At 37.8% G+C, this 26,632-nt stretch overlaps 2 protein-coding genes across 2 annotated transcripts; one reads left to right on the top strand and one right to left on the bottom strand.

Annotated features, from left to right (window-relative positions):
- Positions 1–541: 541 nt before the first annotated feature.
- Positions 542–3,223, bottom strand: TMSB15B (thymosin beta 15B). Its single transcript, XM_044235231.1, has 3 exons — positions 3,167–3,223; positions 1,663–1,779; positions 542–695 (listed from the first exon to the last, which is right to left on the bottom strand). The coding sequence occupies exons 2-3, from the start codon at positions 1,760–1,762 to the stop codon at positions 658–660; spliced, it is 138 nt and encodes a 45-aa protein (XP_044091166.1). The 5' UTR covers positions 1,763–1,779; positions 3,167–3,223; the 3' UTR covers positions 542–657.
- A 2,860-nt stretch (positions 3,224–6,083) lies between these two features.
- Positions 6,084–6,585, top strand: LOC122896736 (40S ribosomal protein S17-like). Its single transcript, XM_044234791.1, has one exon. The coding sequence runs from the start codon at positions 6,112–6,114 to the stop codon at positions 6,517–6,519; it is 408 nt and encodes a 135-aa protein (XP_044090726.1). The 5' UTR covers positions 6,084–6,111; the 3' UTR covers positions 6,520–6,585.
- The last annotated feature ends 20,047 nt before the right edge of the window (positions 6,586–26,632 follow it).

Raw genomic sequence — 26,632 nt, 5'->3', positions numbered from 1 at the left:
ATCATCACTTCAGATGTTTTCATTTCTTCATTTCTGAGATAAGGGGGCCAGTCATGACCTCTTCTAACTCTAAGGAAAAAGCACCTAGCATCACTTAGTCAGGACCCACTGCACCTAGACAGTGGAGAGCCTATTCCATGTGAATAATCTGCCAAAATGTCTTTCCTACAGCCATTTTGTTTCGCTGGAAAGAGTACCCTTGGTACATTCATTCCTTAGAAGACCACTAGGAACAAACCACAGGAGCCTTAACATATTGATTTTATTTGTTATTTTATTGCAACATTAGAAATTAAAATAAATTATAAAAGCTGCAAACCCATGCTCCTTCATGAAGATTATGGAGCAATGGAGACACCCACTGTAGAAGGTGAAAAGTAGCTTATCCTCTAGTGGGTAGAAGGACTTCACACACAAAGGTCATCAATGGTGAGATTATGGACATTTGCCAGCTGGAGTTTATGTACCAATGGAAGTTTAAAAATGAATATAAGGGAACATTGGCTACTCTTGACATCTTAGCCAGGGAGTATGAGTGTGAAGTATCAGAAGGTGCCTAAAACCTCTACAAGCTCATAGGTTTACAAACAAAAAACAAGCCCAAAACCGTGACACTCAAGCATTGCTGAAAACTGCTCTTGGGAGGAGATTCCCATCTTACGAAGTTTGAACACACTCTTTCTCCTGCTGGATAGCTGGGGGAAAAAACATTTTAAAAAATCATTAAGAAGTTATTTTCCTAAGATTAAGCTCAGTTTCTTCCCCAAAAGCACTTTTGCAAGTCACTAAAGTTTGCCATACCTGCTTACAGGTGTGTGTGTGTGTGTGTGTGTGTGTGTATACTACCTGAATATTCATTAGAATCTACATCAACTACATGGTTTTTTCCCATTTAAGAGGTAAATCTATGATACTGCCATTTTTTCCATATATTATTTTAAGAATGAAGAGAAACGGAAGCATTTTCTTCTGATTTATCTATCCCTATACAATTAGGGATTTTTTTATTAACTTTGGAACTTTCAAATAATGCTGACATGAAAAAATGTACCCCTTGATTTGGAGTTTCTCCAATTTTTACTAACTTTGGAACTTACAAATAATGCTGACATGAAAAAATGTACCCCTTGGTTTGGAGTTTCTCCAGCAGACTGTAAATCAAGAGGGCAAAACTGATCCCTTGATCCCTGGGAGACCAGAGTATACCCAAGAGCTAAAGTGGCTGTTTCACCTCATCTTGTCATCAGGTAGAGAAGGCCAAAACCACAAAATTTACATAGTTCTTTAGGGAGAAGATCACAGACCCAAATTGTTAGGTGTATAAAAGTGGCAAGTAACCAAAAATTGGACAAAACTAAGATGTTTATAATACTGAGTCCAATATCCCAAGATTGGTTTTAATGTGGCTTTTAGTAATTTTTTCAACAACCAAAAAAAACACTTTTTAAAAAATTCTCCCATTATTACTAGGGCTTATTTTGTGAGAACCATTCATATAAGCCAGGTAAGAAGCAAATACTTGATATTTTTAGATAATGCATTAAATACATTGGTATTTTAATTATTGCTTACTTTGTGGCAAAATTTACAAGAGGAGTTTATTTACTGAATCTATCAACTTTCACCATTGTTTGTCTCAACAAGAAAGCTCCTAAGACTTACTTTCCTTTGAGGGAAGAGTATTTTTTTCTTTAGTATTAGTTTTCTTCAATTTTGATCTGTCGAACTTCTCCACTTCAGACAAATCTGGCTTATCACTCATCTTGACTAACAGAAAGGCTGAAAAAAAAAAAAAACATTTAACAAATCTCTCTGGTAGAACTGTTGTCAGACTAAAGAGTAACAGCCAAAAATTCTCACATTTAGTATTAATGTGTATTTTACTTGCTGATTTTCTACAGGAAACAAGCAGCAGATCTTAGAAATGTTTTTATTAGAATACTTTTTGTTCCATGTCATTACCCTATTTCTGCTAAGTAGTAAATGCCACCGAATCAGGATGTACCAGAAACCAGATGCTCTAATAACTGGAGTGACTATGTCTCACTCTTAAAATCAGAGCAAAGGTAAAATGAAAGTGATAGAAACACATGGGCAGATAGAGACAGAAGAAAAAATAAGGACTGGGTTTAACCAGCTGATGAATTTCACACAGGAGATAGCACTTTTTGAGCATCTTCACTTTCTAGTCAATTACTGTTGGGGGGGCATTTCTCCTGAGGGATATGAGCAGCACACTAAAATGCATGGTTAAAAAGTTGTACTAGTTTCTTTCCATTTTATCTGCCAAAGATGGTTGATTAAATAGCCACAATAAGAGAGGGAAGGGATTTAATCTGATCATAACTAATTACATGTCTCATACCAGCTCCTTATGGCACTGGTTTGCAAATGCTGTAAGAAGACACAGCTAATAAGGATCAGATCAGCAGAACGGGATAAACAAACAGCTGATTTTTTATTTCGCAATATTTTCTCTGCAAAGGGCAAAGTTAGGAGATGAGGTGCCCTGTGAGCATTCTGGATTTGTCAAGAAGGGACAATAGGTGACCCCAGAGACGGGAGAACAGTGCTCTCAGGCGCGTGCCTGGCCCCACCCTTGTAGGGGTTAAAAGAGGTCTAGTGCCCAGAGTAGAATGGAGAGACCCCCAAGCAGCCAGAAATCCTGATTATGCCTCCCTTCCATCGAGGTCAAGCTATGACCCTCCTCTGATGAGGGATCAGAAGCCAATTTCCAAGGTAGGGATACAGGGACTAACAAATATCATAAAAGGCTGGGCACATGGGTATGTTTGTCTGGAGCAGTTTGCTTACATTTTAAAATAACCATCATCTTTGCTGGGCGCACAGCCCACCTTTTGGCCACAGGAAGGGAGAGCGGGAAGTGCCAGCTCCAGAGGGCCCAAACCCGGCAGCAACCAAACTCCTCGTCCACTCAGCCTCGGGCGTGCAGCCACCGCGGACAGGCCACTCTGAGGGGGGTCATTCTAAGGACCCACCCGGGGAGGATTCGGCAACGCACACAAGGCAGCGCCGCAGACAAAGGCGCGGACTCTCTAGGAGGTGCAGTTAGAAACCGCCAGTCCCAACCTCGCCCCACCAGTTCCTGAGATACCGACCCACTCCCCCATAGTCTTTTGGCTCCGCGGGGACGGCACGTCCTCACCTGATGGCTTGAAGACGGTTGAAAGGACGACGGCTGGACCAATGCCGTTCCACACACTGGACGAGGTTAAACCTTCCCACGTGGCACCCTGCAGTTATAAATCGCGAAGCAGACCCCGCCCCGGACCCCGCCCCAACCACCTCTGATTGGCTGAAAGATCCCAGGCCTTTTTTTTCTCTGTCCCCGCTCACCCGCCAACCCCGGGGCTTTCGTCTTGTAGGCTGGAGTCCACTGTCTCCCCTCTTCTCAGGACCTCTCCCCTACTTCAGTGTCTTGATGACGTCATACCGGAGCAACCTCCCCAGACACTGCCCAAGCCTTCTCTGATTCGCCGAGGGATGGTCTGCCTGCCTCCCCCTTCTCTCCCACTATTTTCTTGCTAAGGATCCACTTCCCTCCTTCCCAAGTTCACTCACTCTTCCAGTATAATTGGAGCCTGAATATAAACAAAGACTTCTTTCTTGCCCAGTTATCTTCCAACATCTGGAACTGGCTTTTTATAGCCACAGCACCTAAGTACACCATGATAACCAAACAACAGTGGCATCTGTTCTAATCCTTGGCCAGGTCAAGGAGGAGGGGAGCTGCTTGAGAGAGTGGGCAGTTCAGAGTCATTCACCCCCACTGCAGAACATTTCTGCAATAGTGGTACTGTCCTATGTAAAAGTCACACTTTCAATTTTCTCAGACACTGAACATGGTAGTTGTCGGTAGGGTAATCATGGGAGGATCTACTGGAGGATCATCTTAATCTCCCCAATCCCTAGCACTTTGCTTGGCCCACAGGAGACTACCTAAGTACCTGTAATCTATATATGGAGGTAATAACATCCATGATAGAGGAGAAATTTTGGACAGCAGCACCACCCAGTGTCCATGTTGGGCGAGGAAAGTGAGGATCCAGTAGTTACTTGAAAAGACCAAAAGTTCCAGGTCACTTTCTGGATATTCACCCAGAACCTTCAAACATTAAGGTAAAATGAAGATAGGATGATGTCTTTAGCTTGTATCCCATATTTGCCATATGGCTCGTGTATTGTGGTAAAGATACTCTACATACATCAGCACCCAGTCTCTTCACAAGGATTTCTCAGACCCTCCCCACCTTTCTCTATTTATTCCCTTTTCTATGCTCTTGTAGCATTTTGTGTTAATTCGAGAATTTTGTTTGTCGGAGAAACTTTTAAAGAGAAAGCCGCTCTCATTCAACACACAATATTTATTAAATACTTATAGTGGCCCAGGCATTAAATATAATAAACACCAGTGTTTCCACAACTCAGATTTGAATATTAACATTTGATTATATTTACTCTTTTTTATAGAATAAAAACAGTAAGGAAAAATTTAGGTTCCCTTAACCCTCACCCCATGTCCATTCACCTTCCACTTCCCCAGGGGTAGTCCTATCCTGAATGTGTACTGTAGTTCCTAGACCATATTTTTGTATCATCATAGATTTATATGATCTCTGTTCCTAGGAATAATATGGAACACTGTATGGACCAGTGTTTTAGGTATAAGAGAGAACTTCCACATCACTTGGGGTAAACAGGAAGTCCCAGACACACACACACCCTCCTGTAGCCCAGACTTCAAAATTTATCTTGAATCTAACTGCGTTGAATCCACCAGAACTCATCTAATAATGGTGTTTAACCCCATTTGTGCTAGTCACCAAAAGAACTCCAAGATCCCCACAACACCCCTCAACTGCTGCATATTAACCCCATAAGGCTGTGACCTCATTTCTCCATTAGTTCACTTCTCACACCCCTCTCCTACTCCTAAAACACAATGCACCCACAGTAATTCCTCTATATCCCCAACCTCTTCTCTGAATGTGCCCATCATTGTTTTCCCCTGACAGAAATCAGTCTTTTTCCTGGGGACTCTGTCCCCTGAAGCCCACACAAGAGGAGAAGATGACTTTTCTCTCCCATCATCATTGTACTGCAGATCCTGAAGGTCAAGCCTTCCTTGGTCTTCCTAGCTTGTCATTGCTGCCGTTAGACCATTCCTCTCCCACATCTCTGAAAACCTCTAGTTTTTGACAGCCTGTCACCAACTAGCCTTCATTTTTGTTGTCATTTACCAAACTTCATCCCCACCCTGCAATTTCTCAAAGGTTTTAGCTCCTGGAGCACAGTCACTCCCAATGGTAGTAGTCCTGTCTTAATTCCCAGTGAGCTCAAGAAAGATCATTCTGATACACTAACCCCTTTAGTCCCTTGAACATTTCTCCTTTGTGACATTGTATATGGCCCCACCTCATACACTCACTCACATGGCTATACGCTAGGCCTTGCACAGCAATTTTAGCAACCCCTCTGTAATCTCAATTTCAAACATCCTTTTCTATGACTATCGCCTACTCTTTTTCTAGCTCATTCCCTTTGGTATAGAGACCCCACTATCCTTCAACCTCACCAGAATCTCCAGTCCATTGGTCCTACTATATTTTCACCATCTCTTACTCCCTTATTGTCTTTTCTCCCATCTTCCCTAGATCAAATGCCATGCCCAGTCCTTATAGTCCCTCATTTACATAGCTAAACCTAGCTGGAGGAAAATACACAGCCACATGACTACAAAAGTCATGACCACAAAAGTCAATCAGGCCCTTACTGCTACCAAGCAATCACTCTATAAATATCCTGTCCCTTACTTCCAACACCACCTCAGCATCCCAACTCTTTATATGCTTATTATTTCACTAGAAAATTTAAACCATAATTCCACAGACTCCTATCACCATATTGCTTCACTCGCCAACACCTGCATCTGTATATATGGCCCTCCTGTTGATACCATATATGATTGTTTTGGGCTGAATTATATCCCCCCAAATCCATATGTTGAAATTCTAAACTCCAGTATCTCAGAATGTGACTTTACCTTTTTAAAGAAGTAATTAAGGTGCCTCTTTTACTATACCCGCCAACATGGGCCGCGTCCTCACCAAAACCGTGAAGAAGGCGGCCCGGGTCATCATCGAGAAGTACTACACGCGCCTGGGCAACGACTTCCACACCAACAAGCGCGTGTGCGAGGAGATCGCCATCATCCCCAGCAAGAAGCTCCACAACAAGATCGCAGGCTACGTCACGCACCTGATGAAGCGCATTCAGAGGGGCCCGGTGAGGGGCATCTCCATCAAGCTGCAGGAGGAGGAGCGAGAACGGAGGGACAACTACGTGCCCGAGGTCTCGGCCCTGGATCAGGAGATCATTGAAGTGGATCCTGACACTAAGGAAATGTTGAAACTCTTGGACTTCGGCAGCCTGTCCAACCTGCAGGTCACTCAGCCTACAGTCGGGATGAATTTCAAAACACCACGTGGAGCCGTTTGAATCTTTCTGCTGTGCTGTAATATCATCAATAAACCTTGGACAAAAAAAAAAAAAAAAGAAGTAATTAAGGTGAAATGAGCCCACATTGGTAGACCTTAATCCAGTATGACTGGTATCTCTCTAAGAGATTAGGGCACAGATAACGCACACTGAAAACACAGGGACAAGTCCTGATAGCCAAGGAGAGAGGTCGCACCAGAAACCAAACTGCAGATATCTTGATCTCAGACCTCTAGCCTCTGTAATTGTGAAAAAATTAATTCTTTTTGTTTAGGGGCACCTGGGTGGCATGGTTGATTGAGCGGCTGACTCTTGGTTTTGGCTCAGTTCATGATCTCAGTGTCCTTGGATCAAGCCCCACATCAGGCTTCATGCCCAGCACAGAGTCTGCTTGAGATTCTTTCTCGCTCTCATCCTGCCTCTCCTCCCTGCTCTCTCTCCCTCTCTCTAAAATAAATAAATGCAATCTTTAAGAAGTTAATATATATTGTTTAAACCACTCAGTCTGTGGTCCTTTGTTTTGCCAGCCCTAGCAAACTAATATAATATTTCCAGATACTCCTCTAAAGCCAGACCCTCTCTTTTCCCACTAGATTTCTTTCTCTCATACCAATTCAACAATACCACTATCATCTTACTCCCTTTTATCTCCAACATCACCAATGTTATGCTCTATATTAGGTCATTTCTATCAGGATACAATCATGCTATTATATCTTATTTTATCTTATTATATTTGTTTATTATATAAATATATTTATATTATATATAAATATAATATAAAGTATATATATTATATTTATCTTATTATATTTTATCTTCACATATATACTTTTTATATATGCATTATTTTACATATACGTTCTCTTGACTCTACTCCCCCACCTGCTATCACCCCATTTCTTTTCTCCCTTTTGATGCAAATCTTTTTTCAGATATACATGATATATATTTCCAAATTCAATATTTGAAGGCATCATTTGAACTAATGTTCCTGGTCTAAGACTGAATTCCTCATTCTACCTACATCAACCTGGTATCAAGAGCAAGCCCAAGATGACCATCCTTTCCTAGACCACTACCCTCTCTGCCTACTTTCCACCTCACTCACTCTGTCCCAGCTATTGCGTCTCTACTGTTCCTCCAACAAGCCACTTTCACTGTTGCCTAGGGCCTTTTTAATATCTGTTCCATCTGTCAGGAATATTCTTCCCCCAGATATCCACTTGGACTACTCCATCATTCCTTTGTAATTTTATCTACTTACTGTTACAATTCTCATTTAAACACATTCCAATAAGGGGTCCACCACCCCCACTCTACTGAAATTTATCTTGTAGAGGTTGTGAATAATGTCTACATTGTTCAACCCAATGTTCAGTTCTTAGTCCTTGTCTTACTTGCCTTATCAGCAGCATTTAGCACAGCAGATGAGAACTTCCTCCTTGGTTCAAGGTCTTCACTTGGTTTCCAGGACCCCACACTTTCCTATTCTCTAATCTCACTGGCTGTTCCTTCTCAGTCTCCTTTACTGGCTTCCTCTCTCCTCCAAGACCTCTTAAAATGGGAGTGCCTGCAGGCCAAGTCCCAAATTCTCTTCTCTTTTTTCCTTATTTATTAATTCATTTATTTTTATTGAGCTATAGTTGACATTTTCAAATGTATTAGTTTTAGGTGTACAATATAATGATTTGATATATGTATATACTATGGAGTGATTACCACAATAAGTTTAGTTAACATCCATCACAACACATAGTTACACATTTTTTTCCTTTTGTTGAGAACTTTCACGATTTATTCTCTTAGCAACTTTCAAATACATATACAATATTATTAACTGTAGCCACTGTGGTGTTCACTACATCCCCAGAACTTAATTATCTTATTTTTAATTTAAATTCAATTAATTAACATATAATGTATTATTTGTTTCAGAGGTGCAGGTCTGTGATTCATCAGTCTTATATAATACCCAGTGCTCATTACAACACATACTTTCCCCAATGTCCTTCACCCAGTTATCCCATCCTCCCACCCCATTCCCCTACAGCAACCCTCAGTTCGTTTCCTAAGATTAAGAGTCTCTTATGGTTTGTCTCCCTCTCTGGTTTTGTCTTGTTTCATTTTTTTCCTCTCTTCCCCAATGATTCTTTACCTTGTTTCTTAAATTCCACATATCAGTGAGATTATATGATAATTGTCTTTCTCTGATTGCCTTATTTCACTTAGCATAATACCCTCTAGCTCCATCCACATTGTTGCAAGTGGCAAGATTTCCTTTTTTTGATGGTTCTCTATTCCTATTCTTTCCATCCTACTCACACTCCCGTGGTAGTCTCTTCCAGTCCAGTTCTTCCAGAACCATTTCTATGCTGACAACTTCCAAATTCATGTCTGCAGACCAGGTCTATATCCCAAACTACAGTCTAATATATTCAACTACCTACTTAGCACCACCACTCAGATGTCTAATAGAAATCTCAAACTCAAAATGACCCTGACAGGGGTACCTGGGTGGCTTGGTCAGTTAGGCATCCCACTCTTGATCTCAGCTCAGGTCTTGATCTCAGGGTGGTGACTTCAAGCCCAGCATGGAGCCTATATTTAAAAAAATGTTCAGACTGAACTCCTAATCTTTTTCTCCTATAGCCTTCTCTATCAGAATTGATTGGAAACCCATCACACCATCTGCTCAGGCCAAAAATCTTGACATCATTTCCGTTCCTCTCTTTCTCTCCCACTACACATCCAATTCATGAGGAAGTCGTTTTGGTTGTACTTCAGAATGAATCCAAAACTCAGCCATTTCTCATTATCCCCATTGCTACATATAATGTCTAATCCACCATCATATATCATCTGAATAACAGCAACAGCCTTCTAAAAGCTCTCTTTGCTTTCATACTTGATCCCCCATGGTGCATCTTAGCCCAAAAATGAAGGTGATAATTTTAAAATATAGATCACATTGCGGTTCTTCTGTGCTGAAAATTCTGCAAAGATACCCAATTCCACTCAGAGGGAGAGCAGAAGTCATTACGAAAGCCATACAGTTTTTGATTCTTTACTATATCTCTGACCTTTCCATCTGCTCACTTCATCACTCACTCTGTTAGATCTGTGGTCACCTTCCACTTCCCCAGGGGTAGTCCTTTGCAATGTACCTCTGGAATGAGGGCTCTTTTCTAAGATATCCATTTTGGGTAAATTTTCCCACCTCCTTCAAAGCTAAAATCTCACCATTTCAATGAGGTCTACCTGAACTATTCTATTTAATACTGCAACCTGTCCATCCTAGTTCTATCTGCCTTACCCTGCTCTGCTTTCATCACTAACGCATTGCACAACTTATTATTATGTTACTATGTTCATTGTTTTATTTTAGTCTTCCCCCATTGAAATGTAAAGTCCATGAAGACAAAGATCTCTATTTTGTTCACTGATCCCAAGTAACTAGAATTGTGCACAAGATGATTTCTTAAATTATTTTTCTAGTGTTCTTTTCCCCCTTTCCTGCCATGCTCCAAAAGACTGCTCACACCCTGAGATGATTAAAATATTTACTCATTTTCTTCTAGTTCTTTTGGTTCTTATTATTTACATTTAAATATTTGATCCTTCTGGGGTACCTGGCTGACTCGGTTGGATGAGCATGTAATTCTCGATCTTGGGATCATTAGTTTGAGCTCCAAGTTAAGTGTAGAGGTACTTGAATAAAATTTTTTAATTTAAAAAATATTTGATCATTCTGGAATTTATACTACAAGTTGTTATATAAAAATCAGCTTGGGGGTCCTGCATGGCTTAGTTGGTTAAGCATCCAGCTCTTGATTTCAGCTCAGGTCATGATCTCAGGGTTATGAGATTGAGCCCTGTGACAGGCTCCATACTTAGCAAGGAGTCTGCTTGATTCTCTCTCTCCCTCTGTCCCGCCCCCCACACTCTCCCTCCTACTTTCTCTAAAATAAATAAATAAATCTTTTTTAAAAAATCAGCTAATTTTTTTCCTCAGCTGGTTATCCCATTATCTTATAGCATTTATTTAATAATTTGCTCTGTTTTCTAATGATTTTTGCATCACAACAAATTGTATCACAGTAGATATAGCCTTCTACAAAGTGCTGTTTTCACCTGACATTATGATTGTTTAGATTTACTCTTGTTTACACTGTAAGACATATACAACAATTTTAAGTGATATATAATATTCCATTTTATGAATATCTTATAGTTTATATATTGCCATTCTTGTGGACACTTAAGTTGTTTCCTTTTTTTCTATTACAAACAATGCTGCAATTGATATTATTGCTATAGCTTCCTGTTGTTCTATAGACATGTTTTCTGGAAGTGAAATTGCTAAATGACAGAGTATGTGCATATTCAACCTGACTAGATTGTCAAATAGCTTGCTTTAGTAATTGAACAAATTTACATGCATATCTGGGATGTAGAATAATTTCCATTTTCCCCTCATTTTTGCAAATAGCATTTACAGATTTCTTTTTACTAGTCTAATGGGTGAAAATGAGCATCTTCCTGGTGTTTGAATGCATTTCCCAGATTATTTCATGATGCTAGCATGTTTAAAAAAAAAACCCTTCCAGAATCATAGTATTTTATTTTAAAGAGATTTCACCCATTTGAGAGAGAGAGTGCGCACGATGAGCCAGGGGGAGGGGCAGATGGAGAAGCAGACTTCATGCTGAGCAGGGAACCAGATGCAGAACTCCATTCCAAGACCTGAGCTGAAGGCAGATGCTCAACCCACTGAGCCACCCAGGCGCCTCCGTTAGCATGTTTTCATACAATTTTGGGGCATACATATTTCCTCAAATGAATTGCCTTCTGATATACTTTTCCCATTTTTCTTTTGTCTGTCTTTGAGTATTGCTACATATTCTATAGCTTAATTGTTAGTCTACAATATATCTTGCAAAAATTTTTTCTGCATTCATATTTTGTTGGTTTGCAACAAGTGTATGTAACTGGAATAAGCCTTCTTGAGGAAAAAATGACTTTTGGTACACATGCAACTCAACTGGTGGGAACCATGTACGAGAAAGTATACTATTAAGACAGGTTTTCAAAATATTTTATGTATGTATAATATGCATACAGAAAAAATGGACACATCTTAATTATACATCTTCATGAATGATCACAAAATGAAGACACCCATATAACCAGCCCCCAGATCAAGACAAAGAACATGACTAGCCCCTGAGGAGCCTCTCTTGTGCTCCCTTTCAGTGACTATGCCCAAGGATGTTAACCACTCTCCTGACACTTTTATCCCTTTTGTACTTTTAGTAAATGAAATCATTCTGCATATACTTCTGTGTGTCTGGCTTCTTTTGCTCAGCATTTGTTTTGTGAGATTTATCTATGTTGTCATGTGTATTTGTAGTTAGTTTGTTCTCCTTTATGTATCACATTTCAATATAACACTATTTATTAATTCTAATGTTGATGGACATTTAGGTTTTTTCTAGTTTGGGGTTATTACAAATAGTGCTGTTATAAGCATACTTACCCATGTCTTTTAATGAACATACATATGCATTTTTCTTTGGCATATATCTCAAAGTAAAGATTCTGGTCAAAGGACATGCATATGTTCAGCTTTAGTAGATACAGCCAACTAATTTTCCAAAAAGTGTGTACAAATTATTGCTTGTCTTTTGACTTTAACTTTGTCTTTTATTATACAATCTTTATGAAACCCATTGTATAAATCTTTTTCTTTAAAAGTTGTGCCTTGTTCAGGAAATTCTTCTCTGCTATTAGGACCTTGTGATTTTTGTCTATATTTTTAATGTACTTTAAGTTTTGTCTTGTGTACTTTAGGTCTTTTATAGATCTAGACTTTGTTTTGTATAAAGCATGTATCTAAATTTTTTCCATAAGGGAGATCAATTGTCAATCATATTTATTAAATTATCCATCCTTTCTTCACCTCTTTGCAATGTCACATCTTTCATATACCAATTTCCCGTATCTCATTTTTCCAATTTTGCAATCAATTTGTCAATTTCTACCAAAAAATAAGCACTTTAATTGTTTGTTTGGAATATTATTATATTTATGGATTAATTTGAGAAGAATTGCTAATTTATTGACATGAGGTCTTCTCATGCATGAATGCAGTATTGTTGAGAAAGACAATCCACCATGGGCCCTGAGCATCCCTACATGTTCTTGCTGAATATACAAAAAATGAAAGTCCCTGAAAATTCTTTATCTGAGTTGTTTGAGGTGAACAACCCTGAGGGATGAAGAAACATCTCCCCACAGACAAAGAGTGAGCTTGGATCTGCTTCCTACAAAAGTGAACTCATTGTTCCTCTCCAGTAATGCAGTCCATTATATGTACAGTAATCCACCATGGGTCCTTTACAAGTACCTCGTGGGACTTGGAGGATATTGGGAGCAGGCACAAATTAATATGAAGCTCTGATTGCTCCTTTTGCTGTAAATAATAAAAATCTTCATCTCTCACCTAAGATTCTCATGTCTTTTACCAAAATTCATGAAACTATGGCAGGTTAATGTGTTAGCTTGTAGACAGGGTAAAATCCCAGACCTTGTGCAGTCCTTAACAAACATTTGTCCACTTTCAGGTATTTTTAAAGTTTTCCTTTGGTGTAATTTTATAATTTCATGCATAATGACTTGTCCATCTTTGTTAGCTATCTCCTTAGCTGCCTTATGGATTTGGGGACTACTGTGAATGAGCCTTTTTTTTTCAATTGAATTTTTAAATTGGTTTTGAATTCTACAAACTTGTTACATGTCACTAGTGTATCTACTCCAATGGAATAATGTATTATTTACCTCAGTAAACTGTTGACTTTTCTTAAGAGCAAAAACCATGCCTTATTCGTGTCTATATTCTTCCACTGAAACATTTAATTCAATTAACATTTATTTAACATCTACCATGTATCAGTTGCTAAATAAAGAATGAGAGGTATCTAATCATAAATTAAATAGGATGCCTGCTCTCAAGGAATTTACAAAATGTGAAGACAGACAAATCCTCAAAATAACACCATTAAGAAAGTAATATTATATGAGATGCCTGAATGGCTCAGTCATTAAGCCTTTGTATCCTGCACACAGAGAAGTGGTTACTGACATTTGTTATTGCCAGTAAAAAAGTCACCAAGCAGGATGCGGGGATGGCTCAGTTGGTAAGCATCTGCCTTCGGCTTGGGTCATGATCCTAGAGTCCTGGGATTGAATCCCGCATCAGGCTCCTTGCTCTGCGGGGAGCCTGCTTCTCCCTCTGCCTACCTCTCCCACTGCCTGTTCTCTCTCTTTGTCTCTTTCTGACAAATAAATAAAAAGTCTTCAAAAAATTTTTAAAAAGAAAGTAATATTATGTATTACAGCAGAGATCTAAACAAAGTACTATGGAAGTAGGGGCAATTCATTGTGACTTGGAGGATTCTGGAAGTCCTCATACAATAAGTAGTGTTTGAGTTGGGTCTCAAAAGGTAATTAAGATCTAGACTAGTGCAGATGGAAAACAGGGAAGGGAGATGACTTCTCCTCCCATGCTCAGCATTCAAGGCCTTACACAATTCAGCCCCAAGCTACCCTTCTAAACTCAGCTATTAAGTTCTTCAAAAATTAAAAATTAGCCTCTCATTTATTAACCATCTTCCAGATTCGTAATGTTTGAGTTCCCACCACATTGCTTTGCACTATAGCACAATGATTTAAAGCAAAAGATCTAGAACCAGGCAAATTGGATTCTGGCCCAGGTTCTACAACTTACTGGCTATGAGATTTGGGTCAAATGAAAACTAGTTATGGTGCTTATCTCATAAGGAAAAAAAAAGATAAAGAGATAATTCTTTTAAAGTTTTGATATAGAACCTGGCATAGAGTATGCACTCAATAAATATTAGCTATTGCGAATGTTACCTCTATTTTATCCATCTCTCTGGAATTAATCAAGTCAATTAAAGCACATTTATTATAAGGGTACCTGGGTGATTCAGTCAGTTAAGTGGTTGCCTTTGGCTCAGATCATGATCCCAGGGTCCTGGGATTGAGCCCCACATCAAGTTCCTTGTTCGTCAGGAGCTTCTCCCTTCCACTACCCCTGTTTGTGCTTGCTCTCCCCCCAACCCCGTGTCAAATAAATATATAAAATTTTATTTAAAAAACCCACATTTATTGTATATCCACTATGTGTAATAGGTTATATTAGGTATCATGAAGAACACAAAAATGAATAAGACCCTACACATGTCCCCCCAGTGACCTGTCAAGTAGAAGATATAAAATAGGTTCAGAAAAAAATCATGAGGCAAGCCAAATGAAAAGTCTTGAATACTCACTCTAGCTTTCCATAGCATGAAGTTGGACCACATGATCACCAAGACTATTTCCAAGCCTAACATTATGATTCTGTCACTTCTATGATTGCAAGTGATACAGCATGGCCACTAACTACTGGGGAAAAGTGAAAAAGAGGTTAAACAAAATTCTACCTGGGAGAGCTGAGGGTACGTACTTGCATAGAGGAAATGACGTTGAATTGTGTCATGATATATGGGTATCATTTGGTGAGGGAAGAAATGGGGGCAGTGGAATTCCAGGTAGAGGGGATATAAGAACAAAAGGAAGTATAGGGCACACTCAGGGAATACCCAGTTTTGTGTAGTTAGAACATCAGGATTTATAATGTTTAAGTAGAGGAAAATTAAGGTGGAAACTTGTGTCAGATTATGGAGAACCTGGAATGTCATGTTAAGTGGTATGGTTTTTATTTTATAAGCCGTTCACATTGGAAGGTTATAAGGAGTCTTGTTAAAAGTAGTTGTGGCAGTTGTTTAGGTATAAAATAATGAAGGGTTAATTAATAATGAACTGTGGGCTTAACAGTAGGAAAAAAAGGTAGGATCTTTTGACATTTTTTATTACTACTTTGTGTATCTTGTTTAATAATTTTTAATCAAACATTTCTTGAGGGCAGGGACCATTCATTCATTCCACGAAGAGGTATTGAGCACCTAATATGTGCCAGACACTCTTCTGAGGACTAAAAATACAGTGGTGAATGAAAGGGTCAAGATCCCCATGTCTGACTTATTTCACATAACATAATACCTTCTAGGTCCATCCATCTTGATGCAAATGGCAAAATTTTCATTTTCAAATGGCTAAGTATTTCCATTGTATATATATGCCACATCTTTATCCATTCACCCATAAACAGAAACTTAGATTGTTTCCATAGCTATTATAATAGTTGCTGTAAACATATATTGGGACTCTTGGTGTTGAAAGTATTGAAAAATGATGATAATGCTGGAAGTAGGAAGGTGAGGAACAGGTTGGTAGAGGAAATAACAAGTTTCAGCTTTGAGTATTAACTTTGGGATGCCAATAAGATATCTTTGGAAATGTCAAGTAGGCAGTTGTAAATAGACATCTTGAGCTTTTTTGTGCTCCATCCCACAGTTCTTCTCAATTGCCATAGTAATTTGTTTAAGGTGTACTGTTTGTTTTTTGAAAACTTAATAAAATATTGGCAACTTTACAGATAATGCTATGTTATATTAATTGATATATAATAAATTAAGAATGTTGATATAAGGGATCAACACATATAAGCTGTTTAAATAACACAAGGTATATATTCTCTTTTAAAACAAAACAGAAGAGCATTACCTGTAAGAGACTCATTATAATCCCATTCCTGATAATTCTCTTGTTAGCGATTTTTAAAAAATTCAGTAACTAATAAAAGTCCAACAAAAGATATGCTAGACACTATGAAAAATATAAAACTTTGAGAAACATTAAAATTAGAATCTTAACCATAATTTTTGCTTACATTAAAACTCAATAGTTAATTTTAATAAAATTAAAATCTCAACAGTTTTTTTTAAAAGATTTTATTTATTTATTTGACAGAGAGAGATCACAAGTAGGCAGAGAGGCAGGCAGAGAGAGAGAGAGAGGAGGAAGCAGGCTCCCTGTTGAGCAGAGAGCCCGATGTGGGACTTGATCCCAGGACCCTGAGATCATGACCTGAGCCAAAGGCAGCAGCTTAACCCACTGAGCCACCCAGGCGCCCTAAAATCTCAACAGTTTTATAAAAAATAAAATCTCAGCATCTATTTTTGTAGATATTGATGAGAGCAGTTAAGAAACTCTTGAAAAGGGCACCTGTGTGGCTCAGTGGGTTAAGACTCTGCCTTCAGCTCAGGTCATTATCTCAGATTCCTGGGATCAAGGCCTGCATCAGGCTCTCTGCTCAGCAGGGAGCCTGCTTCTCCCTCTCTCTCTCTGCCTGCCTCTTTGTCTACTTGTGATCTCTCTCTCTGTGTGTCAAGTAAATAAAACCTTAAAAAAAAAAACTCAAAGAACATAAAGTAGGAAGACTTTCCCTATCAGATATCAAGACTTATTACAAAGCTACAGTAATTAAAACAATGTAATATTGGCACAAGATTAGAAAAATAGATCAATGGAGTAGAATAGAGAGGCCACAAATAATCACAAGAATATATGAACGCTTAATATTTGACGGAGTTGGCATTGTGAATTAGAGAGGAAATGAGAGATTTTTCAACAAATGTTAATTGGAGCAACTGAGTATTAATTAGGAAAAATAAAATTGGGTCTCTATTCTTACACACCACACAAAAATAATTCCATATATATTAAAAAACCTAAGTACAGGGGCGCCTGGGTGGCTCAGTTGGTTAAGCATCTGCCTTCAGCTCAGGTCGTGATCCCAGAGACCTGGGATCAGGCTCTGCATTAGGCTCCCGACTCAAGGGAAAATTTTCTTCTCCCTTTACCCCTGTTCCTGCTCATGTTCTCTCTCTCAAATAAATAAATAAAATCTTTAAAAAGAAAGCCTAAGTGAAAAAGACAAAAATTTAGAAATTTGAAATGTTAAAATAGAGAAAACATTTTCATCTTCATTTTCATATTCATATCAGTATATCTTCTGTTTGGGGATAGAGAAGGATTTATTTGAAATGACACAAAAAAGCACTATGAGAAAAATGGTTGATAACTGACTATATTATAATTAAGAACCCCTGCTTATTGAAAGAAACCATCAAGAAAATGATCAAAACATAAGAGACAAAGTGGGGAAAGATATATGCAACACATATGAAGGACAAAGGACTAAATTTAAGATCTATAAATAACTCCTACAAATTAATTTGAAAAAACTATACTACCCAATAGGAAAAAAATGGCAAATTTCTTGAACAAATGATTCACAAAATAATGAAAACTAATGCCTAATAAGCTTTCAAAAAGATGCTCAACATCATTAATAATCAGGAGACTCAAATTAGGAGGCCATTTTACTTACTACACTGGTGAAAATTAAAGTCTTATCAATGTTGGTCAGCAGGGGGAGCAATAGGAAATGTTAAATATGGCTGGTAGGGGTATAAATTTGTACATGCCATTAGGAAAAGCGAGGCACAATCTACTAATGTGGAAGGTGCGCATACCCTATAAGCCAGCGATTCCACTCTTAGGTAAATATCCTAGACAGGTTTGTGTTTATGTATGCTACCAAGAATATTCATGGTAGCACTGTTTTCCAACAGTCAAAAAGTAGAAAAAATCAGAATGTCCCCAAAGTTATCATGGATAAATTGTGGTATGTTCACACAATGGTACATACAACAATAAAAGTGAAGTAACCAAATGACAAGTTATCACTACACACCTATTAGAATGACCAAAATTCAAAACCCTGATAATGCCAAATGTTGATGTGGATGTGGAACAGCGGGAACTCCCATACAATACTGGTAAGAATGCAAAATGGTACAGCCACTTTGGAAGACAGTTTGACAATTTCTTATAATATTCAACATACACTTACGTACAATCCAGCAATTGTTCTCCTTGGTATTTATCCAAAGGAGATGAAACCTTATGTCCACCCAAAAACCTGCATGTAGATGTTTATAACAGTTTTATTCATAGTTACAAAAACTTAGAAGCAGCCCAGGTGTCCTTTAGTGATGAATAGATAAATAAACTGTGATACATCCAGACAATAGGATATTATTCAACATTAAAAAGAAATGAGCTATCGAGCCACAAAAACACATGGAGGAAAGTTAAATGAATATTACTAAGTGAAAGAAGTATATCTAGAGAGTCCCTTAGATGATGGAGTAGGAGGAGGATCCTAGGCTTCTCTTGTCCTGTGAACTCAACTAGATAACTACCAATTATCCTGAATACCCCAGAAATTGGCCTGAAGACTGATAGAACAAACTCCACAATTGAATGGAGAGAAAAGACCACATCAAAAAGGTAGGAAGTGCTGAGATATTGTTTAGGGGAGAAACAGATTGGATCATGACTGTTGCAGAGGGGAGGGAGCTGTGGTTGTGGAGAAGGGCTAGAGAAGAGAACACAGGGAAACACAAAAGGAGAATGTCTTCCCAAAGCCATTGGCTTGGAAAATGAGAGGGGCTGAATTTCCTGAGTTCTTGCAAACAGCTGGGCTTACAGTCTGGAGTTTTAAAGGTTAGTGGTTTTGGCTGGGATAGAACTAGGAGGGCATTCCCTTGCTCCTGGAGAGAAGGCAGTCAAACAACCCCGGGGTAGACGGTGTGGAAACAGTTATCTGGCTGGGGTTCTCAGTGGGGGAGATTACTTGCTCATCTCAGAGAGCATCTCTAGGAGGATTCACAGAGATACCTTTCCGGGAACAGGGGAGCTGGCCAGTGCCATTTCCCTCCCCAGGCCTACAGCATAAACACAGACCCACCTGTTGGAGGAAGTGTAGCATGGACTGGCTGCCTAACTTGCTTGCACCAAGCCCCACAACCCTATGCTCTGGCAGGACTACCCTTCTCTCTCTTTATAAAAATGATAATTATTTTTTATTATGTTATGTTACTCACCATACATTAGTTTTTGATGTAGTGTTTATGTAAGATTCATTGTTTATGTATAATACCCAGTGCTTATTGCAATTCATGCCCTCCTTAATGCCCATCACTGGGCCAACACATCCTCCCCAAACCTAAAACCCCTCTAAAACACAGTTTGTTTCCCAGTCTTCTCTCATGGTTCTTCCCCGCTCTGATTTTTTCCCTTCCTTCTCCTAATGTCCTCCATGCTATTCTTTATGGTACATAAGGAATATCATATGGTATATATGATAATTGACTTTCTCTGCTTGACTTATTTCACTCAGCATAATCTCCTCCAGTCCCATTCATGTTGATGCAAAAGTTGGGTATTCATCTTTTATGATGATTAATATTCCAGTGCATATGTGGACCACACCTTCTTTATCCATTTGTCTGTTGAAGGGCATCTTGGCTCTTTCCATAGTTTGGCTCTTGTGGACATTGCTGCTATGAACATTGAGGTGCATATGCATATGGCCCTTCTTTTTACTACATCTGTATCTTTGGGATTGCCCTTTTCAATCAAGCTTGCCTCAGTCACAGTGCAAGGCCTCAGTTCTGGTGGATTCAGTGTCAGGTCTCATTTCACAAGTAGACAAGAGCACACCTAGTTAAAATTTGCCACATTCAGGCCAGGGACCAGACACCATTCAAAATGTGCAAGAAGATCCTCTTCAGACAACAGGCATGAAAGATATAGCAGCCAAAACATAACAGCAGAGTACACACAGTACACACCAGAGATACTCTCAGGTCCTGGGCACTACAAGACTTCTTCTTCATAAGGTCACTACTTTCAGGACCAGGAGACATAACTGGCTTTTCTAACACAGAGAAGAAGGCAGAGGCTTAGACAAAATACCAAGGCGAAGGAATTTATCCTAAATGAATGAACAAGAGAAGTCCATGGCCAGAGATCTAAGTGAAACAGATATAAGTAACATTCCTGATGGAAAACTTAAAACAATAATCATAAAGATACTCACTGGGCTTTTGAAAAGAAGGCATCACTGTGACCCTTACCACAGAGATAAGAGTTAAAAAAATCAATTAAAGATGAAGGATGCAGTAAAGATTGGAAACGGGCTTGATGCAATGTACAGCAGGCTGGAAGAAGCATAGGACTGAATTAGTGACCTAGAAGACAAAATAATGGAAAATAATCAAGCTGAACAAAAGAGAGAATTATGCAATATGAGAATAGACTTTGGTAACTCAGTGACTCCATCAAATGCAATAACATTTGTATTATAGGAGTCCCAGAAGAATTAGAAAGAGCAAAGGGAGAAGATAACTTATTTCAATAAATAATAGCAGAAAACTTCCCTAATGTGGGAAAGGAAGCAGACTTCCAGATCCAGAAGGTAGAAAAGCAACAAAAGCAGGCCAATGCCAAGACATGTTGCAATTAAATTTGCAAAATAATAATGATAAGGAAAAAATATCAAAAGCAGCAAAACAAAAGAAATCCTTAGCTTACAAGGGAAAATCCATAAGGCTAGCTGGCAATTTCTCAACAGAAAGTTGGCAAGCCAGAAGGGAGTGGCATGATATATTCAAAGTGCTGAATGAGAGAAGTCTGCAACGAAGAAGATTCTATCCAGCAAGGTTATCATTCAGAATAGAAGGAAAAATAAAGAGTTTCCCAGACAACAGAAACAAAAGGAGTTTGTGACCACTAAACTAGCCCTGCAATATTAAAGGGAACATTTTGAGTGGAAAGGAGAGACCAAAACTGAAAAAGACTAGAAAAGATTAGAGTCTCCAGAAACAATGACAAAACAAGTAATAAAATGGCATAAATATGTATCTACCAATAATTATTCTGAATGCAAATGGACTAAAGGCACCAATCAAAAGACATAGAATGGATAAAAAAGAACAAGAACCATCTGTATGCTGCCTACAGTAAGAGACAAATTTTAGACCTAAAGGCAGCTGCAGATTGAAAGTGAGGGAGTGGAGAAACAACACGCAAATGGCTGCCAAAAGAAAGTGAGAGTAGCAATACTTATTACATCAGACAAAGTAGACTTTTTTGTTCTTACATTGTTTTTATCCTGTTTTGGTATCAGGGTACTATTGGCCTCATGGAATGATTTTGTATGTGTTCCTTTTATTTCATTATTTTTAAAATTTTGACGAAGATCATTATTTTGATTTGATTTGATTTGATTTGATTATTTTGATAAAGATTAATCATTTTTTTAACGTTTGGTAGAGGGGTGCCTGGCTGGCTCAGTCAGTTGGGCATCTTTTTGGCACAGGTCATGATCCCAGGGTCCTTGGGTCGAGCCCCACATCAGTCTCTCTAGAGATCCTGCTTCTCCCTCTCCCTCTGCTGTTCCCCTTCTTGTGCTTGCTCACTCTCTCTGTCAAATAAACAAATAAAATCTTTTTTAAAAATTTAAACGTTTGGTAAAATTCACCAATGAAACCATGTGGTCTTGGGCTTTTTTGTACTGGGAGGTTTTTGATTCCTAATTCATCTTTCATTCTTGTTATTGGTCTAAGAAGATTTCCTATTTTTTGGATTCAAGATTCATGAGTCAATCTTGGTATCTTGTGATTTTTTAGGAGTTTTTCATTTTTTTCTAAGTTATCTAAAATTGTTAGTATATAATTGCTTATAGTAATCTGTTATCACACTGCGTATTTATGTGGTTGTCTCTTGTTTTGTTTTTCATTTTTCATTTTGGCTTTTGAGCCTTCTCTCATTTTTCTTACTAAATGTAGTTAAAACACTGCCAATTTTGCTTGTTTTCTTGGAAAAACTTATCATTAAATTCAATGTTATATTATTGCTTATTCTGGTCTCTATTTTATTTATCTCTGATTTTTCTTTGTTATTTCCTCTACTAAATTTCTGCTAAGTTCATTCTTTTTATATTTCCTTGTGGTGTAATTTTAAGTTGTTTATTTGAATTTTTTCTCAATATGCATTTATAGCATTAATTTTATTCTAACATCTCCTTTTGCAGCATCCCATAAGTTTTGGAACATTGTGTTTTCTTTTTCTTTTGTTGTGAGACATATTTTGATTTGCCATTTGATTTTTATGTGGCCCATTGCTTGTGTGGTAATGTGTTAATATTTACATATTAAATATGTACTTCTTTTAAAAAAAGAAGTCAGTTTAAAATGGCTACATATGACATGATTTCAACCATGTGACATTCTGGAGAAGGCAAAGCTATGGAGACAATAAAACAATCAGTGGTTACCAGAAATGGGTTGAAGTGGGAGCTGAATAGGTAAATCACAGAAGGTTTTAGGGACATTGACACTACTCTGTATGATACTATAATGGTGGGTATATGTCATTATATATTTGTCCAAACCCAGTTTGGGTTCACAGTAAGTGTGAACCCTAAAGTAAACTATGGACTTTGGTTGATAATGATGTATCAATGTAGTTCATCAATGGTGAAAAATATACCACACTTGTGTGGGATGTTGATAATAGGGGAGGCTATGAATGTGTGGGAGCAAGGAGTATAATAGAACGCTCTGTACCTTCCTCTCAAATTTGTTGCGAATCTAAATCTGCTCTAAGAAAAAAAAGACTTTTTAAAGTAAATTTGTCACATTTTTTAAAAAAGAAATGACATTTACAGCTACCTGGAACAACATGGATGAATCTTATAAATAATGTGGAATGAAAGAAGATAGTCAAAATTCCAAATATATAAATTACATAAAGTTCAAATATCTGTGAAACAAAACTGCATTTAGAAAATCTTATATAGAAGAAAAAAAACCTATAAAGGAAAGCAGTGGTATCACAATAGTCAAGGTTACCTCTAGGATGGGGAGAGGAATGTCATCATTGGTAGGGGACTGAAGGCAGGGACAATGAAGGGGTGGGGGTTATCAAGATGTTCTATTTCTTCTCTTGGGCGGTCATTACACGGATGATTATAAATATTCTTTTAACTGGAAGTTCTCTTCTGAATGCTTTTCTTAAGGAAATGGAAAGCAAGGTCACCAGCTGGGGTTGAGGATAGGTGAGGAAATGTTGAAGATTTGAGGACAAGAAAGGTGGTACAAAAGAAACAGAGAAGTTGGAGAATATCGGTAAATAGAATATTTTTTATTTATTTGTTTATTAAAACTTTTCACTTTTTTCCTGATTTATTATGGTGCTTTTTCTCTCAAATGGAACATTATTTTATTCACTTGAATATACTATACTCTATGTAGTTGTTCCAAAAAATGTAAACTATAATACTGTTTAATGTTTAAAAATAAATTTTAAGAGCAAAATTAAGTCTTAATAAACCATGTAACAATAATAGTAATACATTAATAATTTCACCCTGATCTTTAGAAAAGCTGACGTAGTTTATATTTAAGACAAAAATACACAGGGTTCATAAGGGGATTTTTATTCTTTTTCTTTCAACTTTTCATACTAAGTAACTTTAGCATTAAATTCTACATTTTGTAAGTTTAAATAGACATAGATATTTATTACCTCCTTATTTTATTGATCTCAAGCCCCAAAATAATTTTTTAAATGACAGGGAATGTAGCTACATTAACATCACAAAACAAAACATTGATATTTAAAATTACTAGAAAACTATTACACTCTTAAACTTTACTTGGAAGACTTAAATGGAAAAAGGTGATAAGTCTATGTAATTTTGCCTAGGTTCTTACACAAAGCAATTTGAAAAATCAGTTTAAATTGATAAGGGCAACTATAGTAAATTTATATAATTACCACCAATGTAAATTTAAAATAGTTCACAAATTTTCATTTTCTAATATTCTATAGATTTTCTTTAACTTAACATGGGGTTATACCCTGATCAACCCATCATAAGCTGAAAATATCTTATGTCAAAAATGCATGTAATACACCTAACCTACCAAACATCATAGTTTAGCTCAACTTGAATGTGCACACTTACATTAGCTTATATCTGGGCAAAATCATCTAACATAAAGCCCATTTTATAAATATCTCATGTAATTTGTTAAATACTATACTGAAAGTGAAAAATGGAATAGTTGTGTGGGTACAGCATGGTTGTAAGTGTATTGATTTTTTTACCCTCCTGATTGTGTGGGCTCAGCTGTGTGACTGGCAGCCTCAGCTCTTTGCTGCTGCCCAGCTCATTAGAGTACCTACCACCTATCACTAGCCACAGAAATGATCAACATTCAAAAATCAAAGTGCAGTTTCTACTGATTACCTATTGCTTTCACAGCATCATAAAGTAAAAAAAATCACAAGTTGTCTGAAAATAAATAAATCAATTTAATTAAAAAAATCACAAGTTGAGCCACTGTTAATTTGGGGAACATCTATACAGTAACTGTAGCATTGTCATAGAGATAAAACACAGTCTTTGAAAAGTAATTTGAATCTACAAACATTGACTCTAGAAATAGTAAGATTGTAATTCCTGAGTAGTTCAGGGATGAATATTGTGTGTGTGCATGTAGCTAGGGAATGAGTGCTCAATAAAGTAAATGGGCTAAAATATTAATAGTAGGTGAATTTGGGTAGTATATATAGGTGTTCTTTATATTTGACTTAAGTTGGCAACTTCTCTATGATGTTACCAAGATACTGACCTCACACTCAGAATCATATAAATCTTGTTATTTCTAATATTATTCAGAGGAAAATTGCATTGCTTGTTTTTAGCAGATGTGCTTTTTAAAATAAAAACAGTCAAATTCATTTTGGACTATAAAAAAACTTTCCTATAAACTTGAAATTATTTCTAAATAAGAATTTAAAATGGAGAAAGAGACATGGGCTGACACAGTGGCATAAGTGGAAATCCACAGCATACTCAGAAATAAATGAATGCATCTGTTGGATTAAAAGATGGGGGAGTATGGTAGTTTTATCTCCTTTTCAGCATAAAAGCCACAACTATAGGGGTACCTGGGTGGCTCAGGGATTAAGCGTCTGCCAGACGTCTGCCTTTGGCTCAGGTCCTGATTCCATGGTCCTGGGATTGACCAGCATCTGGCTCCCTGCTCAGCGGAGAGTCTGCTTCTCCCTCTCTTTCTGCCCCTCCCCCACTCGTGCTTGTGCTCTATCACTCTCCAATAAAGATAGTTTAAAAACCCACAGCTATAAGCTATGAATTTTTGTAGATATTTTCTTCCTTATGAGTTTGCCTTGAAAAAGAACTATTCTATTTTTCCTTTCCTTGTGCAGACCATGTATTCCCTATCCTTGCATCCAGAGTACCATCCTACCCCACCCAAGTCTGCACAAGGACCAGATGTGGGAACTCATCTGCAGCTGTTCTGGACCAGCTATTTCCTAGTGACCTTGCTGGCAAATGCATTCTGATCTCATATTGCCTACTGCTGTGTCTTTAATTTTTATGATATTAAGTGAGGAATTCTCATGGCCAGAATCTATAATTATATTATTTTAAATGACAAATTCACTTAGGTGAGAAGGTTCAAGTGGAGGTCATTATCACAATCATCTACAAGGAAAGCTGCAACATATGTCATCTTGGAAATCTTCAAAGTTCCAGTGTTGAAATGAATGGGACAGTTATGTAATATGTTTCTGTTTGTGAAATTTTAGTTCCTATGTTGTTGCTCATAGCAAACATGCCATCAATAACACAAAACCTCAAATGTCCCAGTTGAAAGTCATTTATTATTATTATTAATTATTATCATTAGCAGCATCATTATCATTAGCATAAAACTAAATCCTCTAATAAAAGAAAACAAAACCACACCCCCAAAGGCATGTGTCTTGCTGACGGCAAGTCAATAACATTATTTTCACGTACAAGGGACAGCACCCTGAGGATAAAGATCATATCACAGATTGATAATCAATTCAATAATTCAGCCAACATTATTGAGCACCTAGGCACAACAGGAGATTTTAAAATGCATACAAGAATCCCTGCTTTCAAGGAGTTTTACAGTCTAGTAGGAGGTATTGAAGAACACCAACAAGAACACAGGATCACAGGAACTCAGGGACATAATGGAATCAGTGTCACGTATGCAGTGTTCTTAGAAAGGGAGGGGGGTCACCAGAGACTAACGTCGCATTCAGTTGTGGGAAATCAGAAGAGTCTCCATAGAGAAGGTGGCATCTGAGCTAGGCTTTGAGGAACTGGAAGGATATTTGACAAACTGGCATGTGAGGAAGGGGCACTGTAAGTGGAGAAATT

The sequence above is a fragment of the Neovison vison genome, chromosome X (genome assembly GCF_020171115.1).
Source record: "Neovison vison isolate M4711 chromosome X, ASM_NN_V1, whole genome shotgun sequence".
NCBI classification, from domain to species: Eukaryota; Metazoa; Chordata; class Mammalia; order Carnivora; family Mustelidae; genus Neogale; species Neogale vison.
This window is presented reverse-complemented; position numbering and strand designations above follow the sequence as displayed.